General features: G+C 45.2%; 3 protein-coding genes, 1 long non-coding RNA gene, 1 pseudogene and 3 gene segments (V, D, J or C); 1 reads left to right on the top strand and 7 right to left on the bottom strand.

The window, feature by feature from the left end:
- Positions 1-16,046, bottom strand: part of LOC123954077 (immunoglobulin lambda-1 light chain-like) — a 1,184,917-nt gene that overhangs the window by 68,921 nt on the left and 1,099,950 nt on the right. The window lies entirely within an intron of this gene.
- The window catches only part of LOC123954073, a 721,845-nt gene that overhangs the window by 56,580 nt on the left and 649,219 nt on the right, over positions 1-16,046 (bottom strand).
- The window catches only part of LOC123954078, a 652,309-nt gene that overhangs the window by 72,936 nt on the left and 563,327 nt on the right, over positions 1-16,046 (bottom strand).
- LOC123954074 overlaps positions 1-16,046 on the bottom strand; it is a 610,667-nt gene that overhangs the window by 61,779 nt on the left and 532,842 nt on the right.
- Positions 1-16,046, bottom strand: part of LOC123954079 — a 220,246-nt pseudogene that overhangs the window by 76,901 nt on the left and 127,299 nt on the right.
- LOC123954085 overlaps positions 1-16,046 on the top strand; it is a 197,586-nt gene that overhangs the window by 71,063 nt on the left and 110,477 nt on the right. The gene's annotated exons all lie outside the window — the stretch shown is intronic.
- LOC123954082 (immunoglobulin lambda-1 light chain-like) overlaps positions 1-16,046 on the bottom strand; it is a 203,757-nt gene that overhangs the window by 112,756 nt on the left and 74,955 nt on the right. The window contains exon 3 of one of the 2 annotated variants that reach the window (XM_046024734.1): positions 9,417-9,426. The exons of the other annotated variant lie outside the window; for it this stretch is intronic. Coding sequence (XP_045880690.1) covers positions 9,417-9,426 — 10 coding nt within the window. The remainder of the gene's footprint in view (positions 1-9,416; positions 9,427-16,046) is intronic. 2 annotated transcript variants of the gene reach the window in all.
- Positions 1-16,046, bottom strand: part of LOC123954081 (immunoglobulin lambda-1 light chain-like) — a 150,242-nt gene that overhangs the window by 80,905 nt on the left and 53,291 nt on the right. The gene's annotated exons all lie outside the window — the stretch shown is intronic.

Raw genomic sequence — 16,046 nt, 5'->3', positions numbered from 1 at the left:
GTAGATCCTGGATATCAGCCTTTTGTCTGTACTGTCAATTGTGAATATCTTCTCCCATTCCGTGGGTTGCCTCTTTGTTTTGTTGACTGTTTCCTTTGCTGTCCAGAAGCTTTTGATCTCGATGAAGTCCCAAAAGTTCATTTTCGCTTTTGTTTCCTTTGTCTTTGGAGACATATCTTGAAAGAAGTTGCTGTGGCCGATGTCAAAGAGGTTACTGCCTATGTTCTGCTCTAGGATTCTGATGGATTCCTGCCTCACACTGTGGTCTTTTATCCATTTTGAGTTTATCTTTGTGTATGGTGTAAGAGAATGGTCGAGTTTCATTGTTCTACATGTAGCTATCCAATTTTCTCAGCACCATTTATTGAAGAGACTGTCTTTTTTCGACTGAATATTCTTTCCTGCTTTGTCGGAGATTATTTGACCATAGCACTGAGGGTCCATATATGGGCTCTCTACTCTATTCCACTGGTCTATGTGTCTGTTCTTATGCCAGTACCACGCTGTCTTGGTAATCACAGCTTTGTAGTAAAGCTTGAAATCAGGTAACGTGATGCCCCCAGTATTGTTTTTCTTTTTCAACATTTCCTTAGCAATTTGAGGTCTCTTCTGATTCCATACAAATTTTAGGATTATTTGCTCCAGCTCTTTGAAAAATGTCGGTGGAATTTTGATCGGAATGGCATTAAAAGTATAGATTGCTCTAGGCAGTATAGACATTTTAACAATGTTTATTCTACCGATCCAAGAGTATGGAATGGTCTTCCATCTTTTTGTGTCTTCTTCAATTTCTTTCATGAGTGTTCTGTAGTTCCTCGAGTACAGATCCTTTACCTCTTTGGTTAGGTTTATTCCCAGGTATCTTATCCTTCATGGTGCTATAGTAAATGGAATCGATTCTCTAATTTCCCTTTCTGTGTTTTCATTGTTAGTGTATAAGAAAGCCACTGATTTCTGTACATTGACTTTGTGTCCTGCCACGTTACTGAATTGCTGTATAAGTTCTAGTAGTTTGGGGGTGGAGTCTTTTGGGTTTTCCATATAAAGAATCATGTCATCTGCGAAGAGAGAGAGTTTGACTTCTTCATTGCCTATTTGGATACCCTTTATTTCTCTTGGTTGTCTGATTGCTGTCGCTAGGACTTCTAATACTATGTTGAACTAGAGTGGTGAGAGTGGGAGTCCTTGTCATGTTCCTGATCTCAACGGGAAGGCTGTGAGCTTTTTCCCATTGAGGATGATATTTGCTTTGGGTTTTTTATAGATTGATTTTATGAAGCTAAGAAATGTTCCCTCTCTCCCTATACTTTGGAGCATTTTAATCAGGAACGGATGCTGGATTTTGTCAAATGCTTTTTCTGCATCAATTGAGAGGACCATGTGGTTCTTCTCTCTTCTCTTATTGATTTGTTCTATCACATTGATTGATTTGCAAATGTTGAACCATCTCTGTATCCCAGAGATGAATCCCATCTGGTCATGGTGGATAATGTTTTTAACGTGCTGTTGGATCCTATTTGCTAGGATCTTGTTGAGAATCTTAGCATCCATATTCATCAGGGATATTGGTCTGAAATTCTCCTCTTTGGTGGGGTCTTTGCCTGGTTTGGGGATCAGAGTAATGTTGGCTTCATAAAAAGAGTCTGGAAGTTTTCCTTCTGTTTCAATTTTTTGGAACAGCTTCAGAAGAATAGGTGATATTTCTTCTTTGAAAGTTTGGTAGAATTCCCCAGGGAATCAATCCATCAGGCCCTGGGCCCTTTGGTTGTGGGAGGTTTTTGATCACTGCTTCAATCTTGTGACTAGATATCAGTCTATTCAGGTGGTCAATTTGTTCCTGGTTCAATTTTGGAAGTTTATAGTTCTAGGAATGCATTCATTTCATCTAGGTTGCTTAAATTATTGGCATATAACTGTTGATAATAACTTTTGATGATTGTTTCTATTTCCTTGGTGTTCATTGTGATCTCTCCCTTTTCATTCATAATTTTATTAATTTGGGCCTTCTCTCTTTTCTTTTGGATTAGTCTGGCCAATGGTTTGTTGATCTTATTGATTCTTTCAGAAAACCAGCTTCTAGTTTCATCGATGTGTTCTACTGTATCTCTAGTTTCTATCTCATTGATCTCTGCTCCAATCTTGATTATTTTCCTTCTTTTGTGTGAAGTTGGCTTGGTTTGTTGTTGATTCTCCAGTTCTTTAAGGTGTATAGACAGCTGGTGTATTCTGGATTTTTCAATTTTTTTTGAGGGAGGCTTGGATGGCTATGTATTTCCCCCTTAGGACCACCTTTGCTGTATCCCATAGGTTCTGGACCAAAGTGTCTTCATTCTCATTGGTTTCCATGAATTGTTTAAGTTCTTCTTTGATCTCCTGGTTGATCCAAGCATTCTTAAGCAAGATGGTCTTTAGCTTCCAGGTGTTTGAGTTCCTTCCAAACTTTTCCTTGTGATTGAGCTCCAGTTTCAAAGCATTGTGATCTGAGAATATGCAGGCAATAATCTCAATCTTTTGGTATTGGTTGAGCCCTGATTTGTGACCCAGTATGTGGTCTATTCTGGTGAAGGTTCCATGTGCACTTGAGAAGAATGAGTATTTTGTTGTTTTAGGGTGGAATGTTCTGTATATATCTATGAGGTCCATCTGGTCCAATGTGTCATTCAATGCTCTTGTTTCTTTCTTGATTTTCTGCTTGGATGATCTTTCTATTACTGAGAGTGGTGTGTTAAGATCTCCTACTATTAATGTATTCATATCAGTATGACTCTTTATCTTGATTAACAGTTTTCTCATGTAATTGGCTGCTCCCATACTGGGGGCTTAAATATTTATGATTGTTAGATCTTCTTGGTGGGTAGTCCCTTTAGGAATTATGTAGTGTCGGGGTGCCTGGGTGGCTCAGTGGGTTAAGCCTCTGCCTTCGGCTCAGGTCATGATCTCAGGGTCCTGGGATCGAGCCCTGCATGGGGCTCTCTGCTCAGCAGGGAGCCTGCTTCCTCCTCTCTCTCTGCCTGCCTCTCTGCCTACTTGTGATCTCTCTCTGTCAAATAAATAAAAATAAAAAATAAATAATATATAAAATAAAATAAAATAAAAATAAAATAAAATAAAAAAATAAAAATAATAAAAAAGAATTATGTAGTGTCCTTCTGTATCTCTGATTACAGTCTTTAGTTTAAAATCTAATTTATCTGATATGAGAATCACTACCCCAGCCTTCTTTTGAGGTTCATTGGCATGAAAGATGCTTCTCCACCCCTTCCCTTTCAGTTTGGGTGTATCCTTAGGTTTGAAATGGGTCTATTGTAGAAAGCATATGGATGGGTCCCATCGTTTTATCCAATCTGCAACCCTGTGTTGTTTTATGGGTGCATTTAGGCCATTCACGTTGAGGGTGAATATTGAGAGATATGTTTTTATTGACATCGTGTTAGCTGTGAGTTCTTTGTTTCTATAAATTGTCTCCATATATTTCTGTTCAGTGATATTCTTAGGATTTTTCCTCTTTTATATAATCCCCCTAAATATTTCCTGCAGTGTTGGCTTGGTGGTCGCATACTCTTTTAAACCTTGCCAGTCTTGGAAGCTCTTTATCTCTCAATCCATTTTGAATGTCAGTCTTGCTGGATAACGTATTCTTGGCTGCATGTTATTCTCATTTAGTGCCCTGAATACATCTTGCCAGCCCTTTCTGGCTTGCCAGGTTTCTGTGGACAGGTCTGACTTTATTCTGATGGGCTTTCCTCCGTATGTAAGGAATTTCTTCACCCTAGCTGCTCTCAAGAGCTCCTGTCCATAATTATGATACATCATTCTCACTATCAGGTATCTTGAGGTCTTTCTAGATTCTATAATATTGGAGACAGACCGTTCTGCCTCTAGTACATGAACGCTGGTTCCATTCACAAGATTGGGAAAATTTTCATGGAGAATCTATTCAATTATATCTTCTAGTCTTCTTTCTTTCTCTTCCCCCTCAGGGATTCCAATAATTCTGATGTTGGAACATTTCATGGTGTCATTTATTTCCCTAATTCTGTTTTGGTGACTTCTAAGCTGTTTGTCCCAGGCTTACTCCTGATCCTTTTCTCTGTCTGTTTGTCCTCCAGATCACTAATTCTATCTTCTGTCTCAGTTACCCTAGCTTTTAGAGAATTTAGATTAGATTGGAACTCATTGAGAATATTGTGAACATCATCCCTGGTGGCTTTCACTTCTGTCCTAATCAATTTCATTTTGTCATCAAAGGCTTTCTCCAACCTAGCTATTGCCTGGATAATTGTTTGCCTGAATTCCCTTTCTGACATATTGTCTATGTCGATGGCCATTAGCTCTGTTGCAGAAGGCCCAGCCTCTGAATTTTTCTTCTGTTGGGCTTTCCTCCTCCTAGTCATTTTGATGAGAGTTGGATGGATGGATGAGTAGCTGAATGTATCGACTATTGTGCAGGCAAGGTGCACCCTTGAACACTTCTGAGCAATCAAGAGTGCCCACCCAAAAGAAAGAAAAAAAAAAGAGAGAGAGAGAGACAGGACAGAAAAGAAAGATAAAAGAGAAGGCCCAGCCCAATGGGTCCCAAGGTAAGATTTATGAAGTATACAAACAAAAAGACTGATAAAAGTAGATGACAAGAGGAAAAAATAAGTATATAAAAAGAAAAAAAAAAAAGAAAAGAACCCTAAGTATAAGATTTATATACTATCAGGACAAAAACAAATACACAGAAACACTGGTGGAAGAAAAAGATGGGAGAGTGGTTATAAATTCTCAGTGTGGTTGAGGAAGGTTATTTTGATTCTTCCTGAATGTATCTTGATATCTTTGTTAAAGCACTCAACTTTCCTAAGATAAAGGAGGATTAAAAACTGGTTTACCTATAGCGGTGCATTGATTGGGGAAAGGGGATTGCCTTGAAGCTTATCTCTATATGAATATTAAAAAATAAAAATAAAAAAAGAATAAACTAAACTAAAATTAAAAAAATTAAAAAACAGAGAAGCAAAAGAAAAACACAGATATATGTATCAAAAAGTTCAGGTTAAAAGGTTTTTATGGAATTTGATGTATTGGACATATCACTGTGATGGTAAATAGGTTAAAAAATTATCTATAAAAAATGAACCAGAATAGTGGGAACTAATTAAAAATAAAAGTTGTATCTATGAAGTAGTGGTGGTTGTTCTCTTGTCTTTTTGTTGTTGTTGTTGTGGTTTTTCAGGCAATGTTCCCTGAGTTAAGTCCTCCTGCCCCCATCAAGGGGATTGGCTCTGAGGAAACTGGTTTTTCAGGCTTTTGTTTTCTGGAGGTTTTTTTGTTTATTTGTTCATTTGTTTTCTCTTGCCTTGGCAGCTTTTGATGGTTTTTGGAGGTTTAGAGGAAAGAAAAATGCACCCAGACCTCCCTCTCAGAGAGAAGCCTCAGTCTGTTCCCCTCTGGGTGCTCCAGAGCACATAAATTCCCCCTTGGCTGCTGCCAGAGCACGTTCCCAGTTGTGATCCCTGGGGTCAGAGGAACACCTGCTTGTTCCCAAAACCAGGAGAAATACTAGCCATGGCTGTCTGGGCAGCTCCAGACCACCAGAGAGGTTCCAAGCAGCTAAAGTGCACTGAGATTTTCCTGCTGGCCCCGGGCTGGGAGTGCTCAGATTCTCCGGTTTGAGAGAGCACCAGCTGGCGCCTGCAAGCACCTCTCTGGCGGGGGGTGGGGGTGGGGGTGGGGGGTGGGGGGGGTGGGGGTGGGGGTTGGGTTCGCAGGACTCAGACTCTGGTAGTGCAGCGCACTTGTGGAGAGTGCAAAAGGCTGTGGTTCTGCCAGCTGGTGAGGCTCCCTGCCATTCATGGGAGCTGCCATCCAGACACTCTCAGGCTCAGGGACCAAGACCTGGCTTCTTCACCGCACTCTCTCTGGCTCAGAGCCAGGGATGGCTGTCCTGGGTCTGGGGACTTAAGCCCCTGTCCCTAACTGCCCCGATTCCCACAACTTCCCCCCATGATTCTTTGCTCTTTTTGAGTGCTTTCAACCAGACCCAAGTTAATGCTGGTCCCCAATCACGGGCACTCGCATATTGAGGTATTACTTTCCAATGGGTCATTTCTAGTGGCTCCCTCCCCCTTTTGTTTATCTTCCGATATCAGTCCGATGTTCCCACTCTGCTTTACCTGCCCACTGGTGTCTTCTGCCCCAATAGAGATCCAGACGTGTATAATTCTGATCTCAGGCTGATTTCATGGGTGATCAGAGTTCTTTGGCAGGTAACCAGCTCACTTTAGGGGACAGGTTGAAACGGCGCCTCCCCCTACTTCCCCGCCACCTGGTCCCCTAATAAAAAAGTCTTAATATTTGTCCCTTTAGTTAGCATTTCTGATTTTTACATTGATTTTTAAAAAGATTTTATTTATTTATTTGCCAGAGATAGAGCGAGAGTGAGAGAGAGGGAGAGAGAGCTAACACACAAGCAGGGAGAACAGTAGGCAGAGGGAGAAGAAGCAGGTTCCCTGCTGAGCAAGAAGCCAGATGCAGGACTCGATCCCAGGACCTTGGGAACATGACCTGAACCAAAGGCAGACACTTAACTGACTGAGCCACCCAGGTGTCCCTTACATTGTTTTTATAGATTTAGATTCTGTCTGGAACCACCTCCCCTGCCTGAGGGATATCCATTTTTTAAAAGATTTTATTTTTTATTTGACACAGAGAGAGAACACAAGCAAGGGGAGCAGGAGAGGGAGCAACAGGCTCCCTGCTCAGCAGGGGGCTTGATCCCAGGACCTTGGGATCATGACCCAGCCAAAGTCAGATTCTTAACTGACAGAGCCACACAGGCACCCTGAGGGATGTCCATTTACTGCTTGTAGTTTGGGTCAGTTTTTGACCAATTGTGTCAGTTTTTGTGTATGTGGAAATTTTTTATTTTGATTTTAATGTCTTATTGCAGGGTGCAAATCCTCACTTCCTAACTTATCAGAGTACCTCATGCCACAAAGTCATCCTTAGGTACAATAAGAATGTGATAACATGATTTTTCTTTTTCCGTCATTTTTGCTAAGATTGTCATATATTTCAGCTTTTACAACCATTATAAATCAAAATGTATTGCTATTATTTCTGCTTAAATAGTTGACTACTTTTTACAGACATTAACTGTAAATTTTTTTTCTATTTATCCATATAGCTCTGATATCTGATCCTTTTTATATCTTTTCATAGAGTTACATTTTTCTCTGTCATTGTTCCTAAGGGGCACCCTTTACTATTACTTGTAGGGAAAGTGTGCAGGTGATCAGTTTTGTGGGGCTTGTGGTCTGAAATGTTTTATTTTGTCTTCATGTTTCAATGACATTATCACTGGGTAGAGATTAAAGTTTGTAGGTTTTCTTCTTTTAGTGTTTCCAGACATTGCTCCTCTGTTTTCTTGCTCACAAGGCTTATAATGAGAAATGTGCTCCCACCAGGATGCTAGTTTCTCTGTAAAGAACATGACTGTCCTCTCTGGCTGTGAGAGTTTCTGTATCACTGGTTTGTAGCAATTTCATTACAATGTCTGCTGTGCTGTGTCTCATGTTCCATGTGCCCAAGCTTCATTGAGCTTCTTGGATATATTTGCTTATGTAGTCCCTAAATTTTGAATATTTTTGGTTATTATTTCTGGGAATATTTTTTTTAACCACCTGCTCCCCACCTTCTCTCCCCTAGTTACTCTAATCACACTCTTTGTGCTGCATGAAGTTATCTAAGGCACAGAGGTTTTATTCATTTTTTCCAGCTTTTCTCTCTCTGTTTCAGTTTTTTAAAAAGATTTTATTTATTTATTTGACAGAGAGAGAAAGATCACAAGTGGGCAGAGAGGCAGGCAGAGAGAGAGGGGGAAGCAGGCTCCCTGCTGAGCAGAGAGCCTGATGCGAGGCTTGATCCCAGGACCCTGAGATCATGACCTGAGCGGAAGGCAGAGGTTTAACTCACTGAGCTACCCAGGAGCCCCATCTCTGTTTCAGGTTTAACAGCTTTTATTGCCCTGTATTCAAGTTCACTAATCTTTACTTTTGTAGCATCAATTTGCTGACAAACTCACCTGTGTATTTTTGATCATGTAATTTTCATTTTGTGACTTAAAAGAATTTTGATCTTTAAAAAATGTCTCTATATCTTCTTCTAACTTGTTCAGTCATTCCTTTATGTCAGTCCCAGATGAAACATAGTTTTAATACCTGTGTGCATTTCCTGTGTGATCCACCCTGTGCAGAGACTGACTGATGGGCTGGGTGGAGTGGGAACTTAGGGGATCTCACATGTGGGGAGATGTTCAGACCAGTTCACTGCTCTGTGCATAGGCCTCCTGGGGTTGGAGGAGAGTGTGCCACCGATGGGGAAGGGGTTTATGTCTCACTTCCCTGTCTACCTTTGTAACTGTGAACATTACCACTGCATCAAATGACTGACAGTAATATTCATCCTCATCCTCAGTCATGGCCCTGCTGATGGTCAGGGTGGCCATGTTCCCGAGTTGGAGTTGGAGAATCAGTTAAGGATGTAGTCTCAGTTGCTATTGCCATAGATAATCTGCAGGGGCTCCTGGACCAACTTTGCTGGTACCACAGACCATCTTTCCTTCCAATGTTGTTTCCCCCACAGGTGATCCTGTCTGTCCCAGAGTCACCAACACTGAGAGGGGCTGATCAGCAGGTAGGAGGCCATGGAGCCTGGAAGACAAAAGTATAAAAGGTGGGTTGGAATACAGAGACCCATCCCAAGAGATACTCCTACCTGCCTAGCCTAGACTGAGCTCCAGGGATTCTGTGGGAACACAGGGTATCCCTTCACCCCAATCTCAGTCCCAAGGACCCATGGTCCTGACAGGGGAATGGAACCTGTGATCTAATACAACTCCCCACCCCTTTCCCTCTGCAGGTTTAGTCCTTCAAAGGTCATGGAGGCCCAGTGATCATTGTCTTTTCAGTTTTAGTCCTTTGCAGTTTCATCTGCATGAAGATAATGAGTATCCTGCCCACCATGGATAGCCCCCTACTGAGCTCAGAATCAAGTCCAAGCTTTTCCCAGATCTATGGGGCTGGAGGTGTGTGAGCATGGATTTAGTATCTCTGTATAAAGACAGGAAGCGGAGGAGGGCAAGCGTTCAGGCTGTGGTAGAGGTGGTCCAATTCTGCTCTCAGGGTCCAGGTTGGCAGGCGACCACACAGGTCACTTTTATTCATTTGCTGGAAACACCTGCTGGTTATGCAAATCAGCCAGGGCTCAGGGGCTGCTGCTGAGGAGCCTTGTGGTTTCAGACAAGAACTTAGCACCAGGGGGGCACACAGAAGAGGAGAGCAGCATCTGCAGACCCAATCATTGGCCCAAGAATTCTTCCTTAACTGTTGGTCCCATATCTGGGCATGATATCTCTATCCCGACTATGTCCTGCATCAGCTCCTGGGTAGGTCTGGCCATAGCAGTACTCAGAGGTGAGGTCAGTCTGAATATTATGAACCTGTTCTGCAGGTGAAATGAGAAGGCAAAGATAGGAGTAGGGCCCCAACCCAAGCACAGCTCCAGAGAGGCAGAACCCATTAAAATGTCACGCTTACCAAGGCATATACAGTATTCTTGGAGTCCCTGTGGTTCTATAAGTTTCTATCCTTGATGTGTGCTCCTGGGGCACTACAGAGATGCTGTGCCTCAGCGTTCTCAGTGTGCTGACAGGCTAATATAGAATAATTCTGGCAAAAATGCTAGACAGTGTCCGTGTTTTGCCACGGGCTGGTGAAATACAGTTATAGTGCCTGTGCCGGAAGAGTAAGAAAATCCAGAAAGACAAATCTAAGAGACCTGGAGCCAGTGGGATTTGGAAATCAGTGTGAAGTAAGATTCTCTAGGAAACGGACACCTTTCCTTCAGGTCATAGGTCCTGATACTAGTCCCTGCATGTTAGAGCGTCTGATGCCCAGACCCTCCCCAGTGCAGGTGGCTTTCCCAGGTGACCTCTGCTGCCCCTGGGGGATATTACACACTGGCTGCTGGAGGTACAAGAGTGTCCTCTGTCTAGGTTTAAATTCAGAATCCACTGATCAAGTTGTGATTTCCTGATCCATGAAGTGCTGACCAGAAGGGAGGAAACCCACTCCACTGTGTGGCCCGTGCCAGCCATAGACCCACCATGACAGGCTCAGATGAGTCATGAAGAGTCCTATCAGAGACTGAAGAGGAAGGCCCTCCTGACGCATCCCCATAGATGTGTCTGGGGTGGTGGAGGTCATGCAGGTGGTTGTGGGACTTGGCTCTGGAGCACACAGAACTCAGGGGCTGGTTCTCCCTGCTACAGCTGTGTGTGCAGCACCTATAGGGGGGCAATGGAGGCTCAGTCCCCAAAGAGACAAGAGAAAATCCACTAATAAATGTCTATTCTCACCCACTTTGTCGTGCACATTCCTCCTCATGTGTTGACCCGAAGAAGACACAGAATCTGCTCTCAGGGCTTTCCATCTTGGGGTTGAGGCCCAATAATAGACACACTGGTGTGCAGACCCAGGTGGGAGACTAGACTCCTTTCTACGTGTACATTGTCACCTGCATCTAACTGAAAGAAGCTTGTTTTTGTCAGGTCCCCGGCAGCCAGACTTGACCATGTGGCCCAGTGTGGACCATGGATGTAAGGTAATGGGTGGATATTCTCATGAAGCTTGTTGTCACGAAGGAAGGAAGTAGATGGGATTCAGCAGCACCTTTCCTCAGGAGCATGGGGTGGGAGCTGGAGCTGAGCACTCCCTGAGGTGCATCATCAATACGACTGGAAGCAAAACCAACATTGTAGGGATAAGATGAGGGAACACTAGTGAGACTGTGGTCACTCAAGGAATTGGTGAGCCCCCAGAAAACAACAACCTTCTTATCTCAGACTTCTTTTTGTGAGGAAAGTAAGCTCCACTCTTCACGTCTCTGTTATTCCTCAGTGTGTTCTTGCAGTGGACAAGCTGTCCTGGCGGAATGGGGACCAAAACATTAGTGGTGAGTTCTGTGCTGGAGAACATGGATCCAGAGATTAGACAGAAATGAACAGGCAGGCTGCTCCATGATCAGAGGTCAGGGCCCATCCTGAAGAGGGAGTCCAGGAGCTGCTCTCAGGTCAGGAAGAAGAAAGAAGTAGTAAGACAGGAGTGGGAAAAGCCCAGTCAGTGCCTTTGGAGACTGTTGTAGAGAATCTGAAGGAAGGACAGGAACCTGAGGGACCTGGAATTCCAACCCAGTTCAGGGCTCATGTACATTTTTCTCCTAAGGTGAGCATTCTGGGCTCAGAGGGATGTGTCTGGTGTAGTAAGGAGTAATTTCCAGGTAATAAATCAGGTTCTCAGGGCAGCTGCATGGCACATAGAGGGGCCTCTAGGAGGAAGCTGCTGAGGTGGGGACACGTTTGACACAAGATGGGTCCAGACCAGCCCTATTTCACCTTAAGTCACCTGGGGGCTGAAGACACTCAGGGTAGTAGTTGCTCTTCCTCCCCTCCAGTCTTATCCAACTGCAGTCACAGGTGATTAAGAGGCAGCACATGCCTCTGGCCCTGTCTCCCTGTCTTGTCCCACGTGATGACCTGTCACTGCTTTCCCCAATGCCTACAGACTGGCTGAGCTGAGCAACAACATGCGGGGAGGGTACACCTGACAGGGAAAGGAGGGCAGGGAGAGGAGTGCAAGTGTCTGGTCCCCGGAGAGGGAGAGAGAGAGCAGAAGCCGGCAGGTGCAAGGCAGCAGCCATCCCCTGCAGCAGGTGAGGAAGGCTGCTCAGACTGAGAGGGGATGAGGCACAACCTCAGCCAGAATGGTCCAGGCCCAGAAGGCGACAGCTCCTTTCTCTCAGTGCTGCCAGCTGCCTATGGGGGCGCTGTTGCTCTTGGCACAGTGACCTCCCTGCTGACCAGGGAGGGAGGTGCCAGGCTATCCATTGTCCTCATTGAAGAAGTCTCTGGTGAGAATCTCCAGATTGTAATTCTCTAGAGGGAACTTTTCATGATCCTTTCACCTGAAAAATCCCTGGAATGATTATTTCGGTCATAGGGATTCCCACCCAAGATTCTGTTTCTGATTGATCAGGTCATTAAATAAAATTTAGATGAAAGATTCCAATTGTGTTCTCCATTCTTTAGTGAGGAGAAAATAATTTCACTTCTGTGTCTCTTACTCCCAGGATGGTATCCTTCTAACACAAGCCAGGGTGGAAATAGCGGAAGCTTCTCCTCTTCCTTCTTAATAAATTCCTCATCTGTTCTTTGGACCTCATACAATTACTCTAACAACCAATTTTAAAACCACAAGTTAGAGAATCATGGAGAGAAATTGAACTTATGATACAAATTTCTTCAAATAATGGAAAAGTTCTTTTCCCTCAGAGCTACAGCAAGGCCCTAATGCAGCTGGGGCCACCACATAGGATCACAAGGGAGTGGGAGTGAGTTCATGTGGATCAGAGGTCAGCTAAGGGTAAGACCTGCCTGGTGCAGGTGACTTTGGGGCTGTGGATGGACAGTGGTGCCAGGAGAAGGTCTGAGGTGGGCCCCAAGGTGGTGTCTGCTCTTCCTCCTCAGTTTCTGTAAAACCTAAAGAAGGGAAGTGCCTGGAGCAGCAGGAGCCTTGTCCCCTCCTCAGTAAGGTTTGGGCAGCTTGCAGGTTGTAGTGAAACCTCATCCAGGAAAACAAGGAGACACAGAGCCGCTGAGGCCCATCCAGGCTGCTTGTACCCAAGGAGAAGAGAAATTCCTGCAAGACTATGGTGTCTCATTAGAAGGTAAATATCCCATTACAAAGGTGTGATATAACTATTGTTGTGTCATGTAGATATTCTTTTACTGTAACATGTTACTTTTCAAATGTATTAAAATGTACATAACAACTATTAAAAAAAAAAAGACTATGGTGTCTGAGACAGCTGTCTCCCCACCTGAGTGACACGTGATTAAATCTAGGGCCCATGTGATGTATAATGACACCCTAAATCTGTATTATCTACAGTGAAGCCTGACGACCGTGCCCACAGAACAGCCGCCCCCCCCCATCTGTCACTGTTCAGTAGGGTAAACACAGATCTGAGGACAGGGAACCTGGTAGAGTTTTCCCCCTTCAGGGTCCAGGCCAGGACTAGGAAGGACTCAGGCTCTTAAGCCTGACCAGCAGCTGCTCAGAGGACAGGTGAAAGTGAGAGCCAGACCATGGCAGGTTGGTTCATGCCCCATCGCCCATTCTTCTATGTCACCCGAGTCACTTCCAGGCACTCCCAATGGTATGTTAAGTAGCACAGCAATGGTCAGCCTAGTCCTGGCTCCCAATCCTGGTCATGCTCAGGGGGCCATTTACCTATGTTCCATCCTCAGAATCAACCCTGGATGGTCGCTCATACCTGTATATATACCAGCTGGGGGACCAGGCTTGGGTTCTGCTGCTGCCAAGAGGCTTGTTCTTGCCTGAGCCCATCCCTAGAGCAGGGATCCTGGGCCTGATTAGGACCACTGACATGGAGGGAGTCGGTCTCATGTCAGGGTAGGTATAGAGCCTGTAAGAGAGGAGAGGAAGTGGTGCTGGAGGAAGACAGCTGAGTCAGAAGTGACTGTCACAGCCCTGTGAAGGGAGGGGTGATGTGGACACAGTGAGTGCCGGACCCTGAGTGGGAGGGAGATCGGGGCACTTGTGCCTCTCACTGTGCCTCCCCGTAAGCCTCTCACCTCGGTTGCGAGCAGGAGCAGAGCAGGGGTGAAACCACTCAGAGAGCGGTCCTCGGAGGAGCAGTACCACAGGCTCACTGGGGAGCTGTCCCACCTGCAGATGCCTGGGCCCCACCCAGTCCGGCTGCAGCTGCATCTGCATCTCGGGGAGCAGCCCCTTCCCCATCCCCTAGGACTGTGTACTCGCTGTGCTTCACAGGGTGGGGTCTAGGCACCGTGGAAAATCTCACTTCTTCTTGTCTCCCTAGTTCCTACTGGGCCACCTGGGACATGGGGCTTCACTGACTTGCTCTGGGTAAGGGAGCTTGAATTAAACTCCAGACCCTGTATGATCTGAAAAGTTTTTTCAGAATGGAAACTTTCACCAGCCGTATGTAGTGTGTGCTGTGAATGGTGATCCCTGGGGCATACTGACTGCTCGGCTCTGTGACCAGAGTCAGAGCCTCATTTCCTTCAGTGCCTTCTGGGAGTGAATCAGGAGTAAATATGAGGGCACTGGCTGGGGTCATTCATGGTGACTGTCACAGGGGGACCTGGGTGTCTGCTGCACAAGTGAGGCAAGCGGGGGTTTATATGGATTCAGGAGATCCCCTAGGAGTCCCTGGGTTTGTGGTTACAGTCATGAATGTGCCATAGTTCAATTCAGCAGGTCTGAAAATGGACCAATGTTCCAGAATGAAGGTTTAGTCCTCCCAACTGGCTGGGATGAGGACTAGCTCAGGCATCTTCTGAAGAGAGAGGATCAAGGGGTGGGTGGTGAAGAAAGTAGTTGTAGGTGCCCTTTGAACACAGGGTAGTGGCAGAAATGAGTATGCAAAAGTAACACACATTTCTCTTTATGTTGTAAGAATGTGTTTGGATGTATAGTAATCATATGTTTGTTTTCTCCTCCTGTGTCATCCCATTATCATCTAACAACAGGTGTGTTTATGGCAGGAAACTATCTATCTCAGGATTGACGTTTCAGATATCAAATCATATGGGACAAAAATAAATACCCCCAGCAGACAAAGTGTATTTTGTATCCTCTTATGGGAGAAAGAACCTATTTGTGGTTGTCGTGGGATAGTTGTATATTATCAAGTGGAAACAAGGTTACTGATATTCCCTTTATTTGCAGACTGTGGTTTGCGTGGGTCTAGTGGATTTCTTGTGGACATGGTAGGACTCAGGTGGCTTCTTATGTGTAACATTGACAGACTGGACTGCGTTTCATAAAATTGTTTTCTGTCCATATTTCTGGGTAGGGTGGGTGTAAAGAAGTCTCCTTGTGCAAAATGTAAGGGGTAGAAGTGAGGCAGTACCCTTTGTGTGTCTTACCCTTGTGGTTGAGTATCTTCTGGCCACTGTGGAGGATGAGGCAACTGTCCCAATGTCACTCACTCACCATCAGAATAGATGTGACTCTCCAACTGTCTGTCAGAACGCAGAGCACCTAGTGTGTCTACATCTTTTCTCCTCATATACAAATAGAAGAAAGGATCTCATCTGTTGGAGATTGGACATGCACATTGTGGATATTGGGGAGACATCCCAGCTTTGTGGATATATATAGTGGCCCCCTGAGGACTGTCTCCAGGATGCTGGCCATCTCAGATTGGGTTCCCAGAAGCAGACTCTGAGATAGGGAAGTGCGTGTGTAAAAACCTGGAAGAAGGGAAATCCGCCTAGGCAGAAGGAGAGTGACCCACAGAGAGTGAGCCATCAGATGAGCCTCCTTCCTCAGGGAGCTCTCTAGCTGGGACTTTTCAGGACATCTGAGCCAGAGGCAGGGACCTGGGCTCTGGGCCTCTGGAGATCATTCATCTGAAGCTCTCTGAGAACGGACAGAAACATGGGGGAGCAGATCTCTGAACCAGCAGGACGTTCTAGTGAGGAGCTCCCCTGTGGTGGTAAGGGGCTCTAGGAAGCAGTGGTTGCATGTGTGAGCCCAGAAAAGGGGATGTGGGTGACACCTCAGTGTCTGCTGTACCCGTCTGTTCCACTCTGGTAGAGGAGGCTCCTCTCATGTCCCCAGAGCTTCAGGAAATCAGATGAGCTGTGGCAATTTGAAGTCTAACTCTGATCATTTGGGTGAGCATTAGCCCACAACCACCACATGGAAATGATGGGATCATGACCACTGGACAGAAGTCTCTCTGTGTCTTTTTTCTACCCAGGCCCTCTGTCTGTAGATGACACCCAGGCCCAGAGAAGCAGGTAGCCTAGTGCTGTCAGCTGTAAATTCTCTCCTGGTCTCCCTGTGCAGAGCTGCCTGGAGGGCTGGATGGGGAGGGAGGTGTGGGGATCTCAGATGAGGGGACCGGGACCAGAAGTGCTCCCTGCTTTGTACACAGGCCTCCTGGGC

This window comes from Meles meles, chromosome 12 (assembly GCF_922984935.1).
Source record: "Meles meles chromosome 12, mMelMel3.1 paternal haplotype, whole genome shotgun sequence".
NCBI classification, from domain to species: Eukaryota; Metazoa; Chordata; class Mammalia; order Carnivora; family Mustelidae; genus Meles; species Meles meles.
The sequence above is the reverse complement of the archived record's forward strand: the minus strand, read 5'-3'. Positions and strand labels throughout refer to the sequence as shown.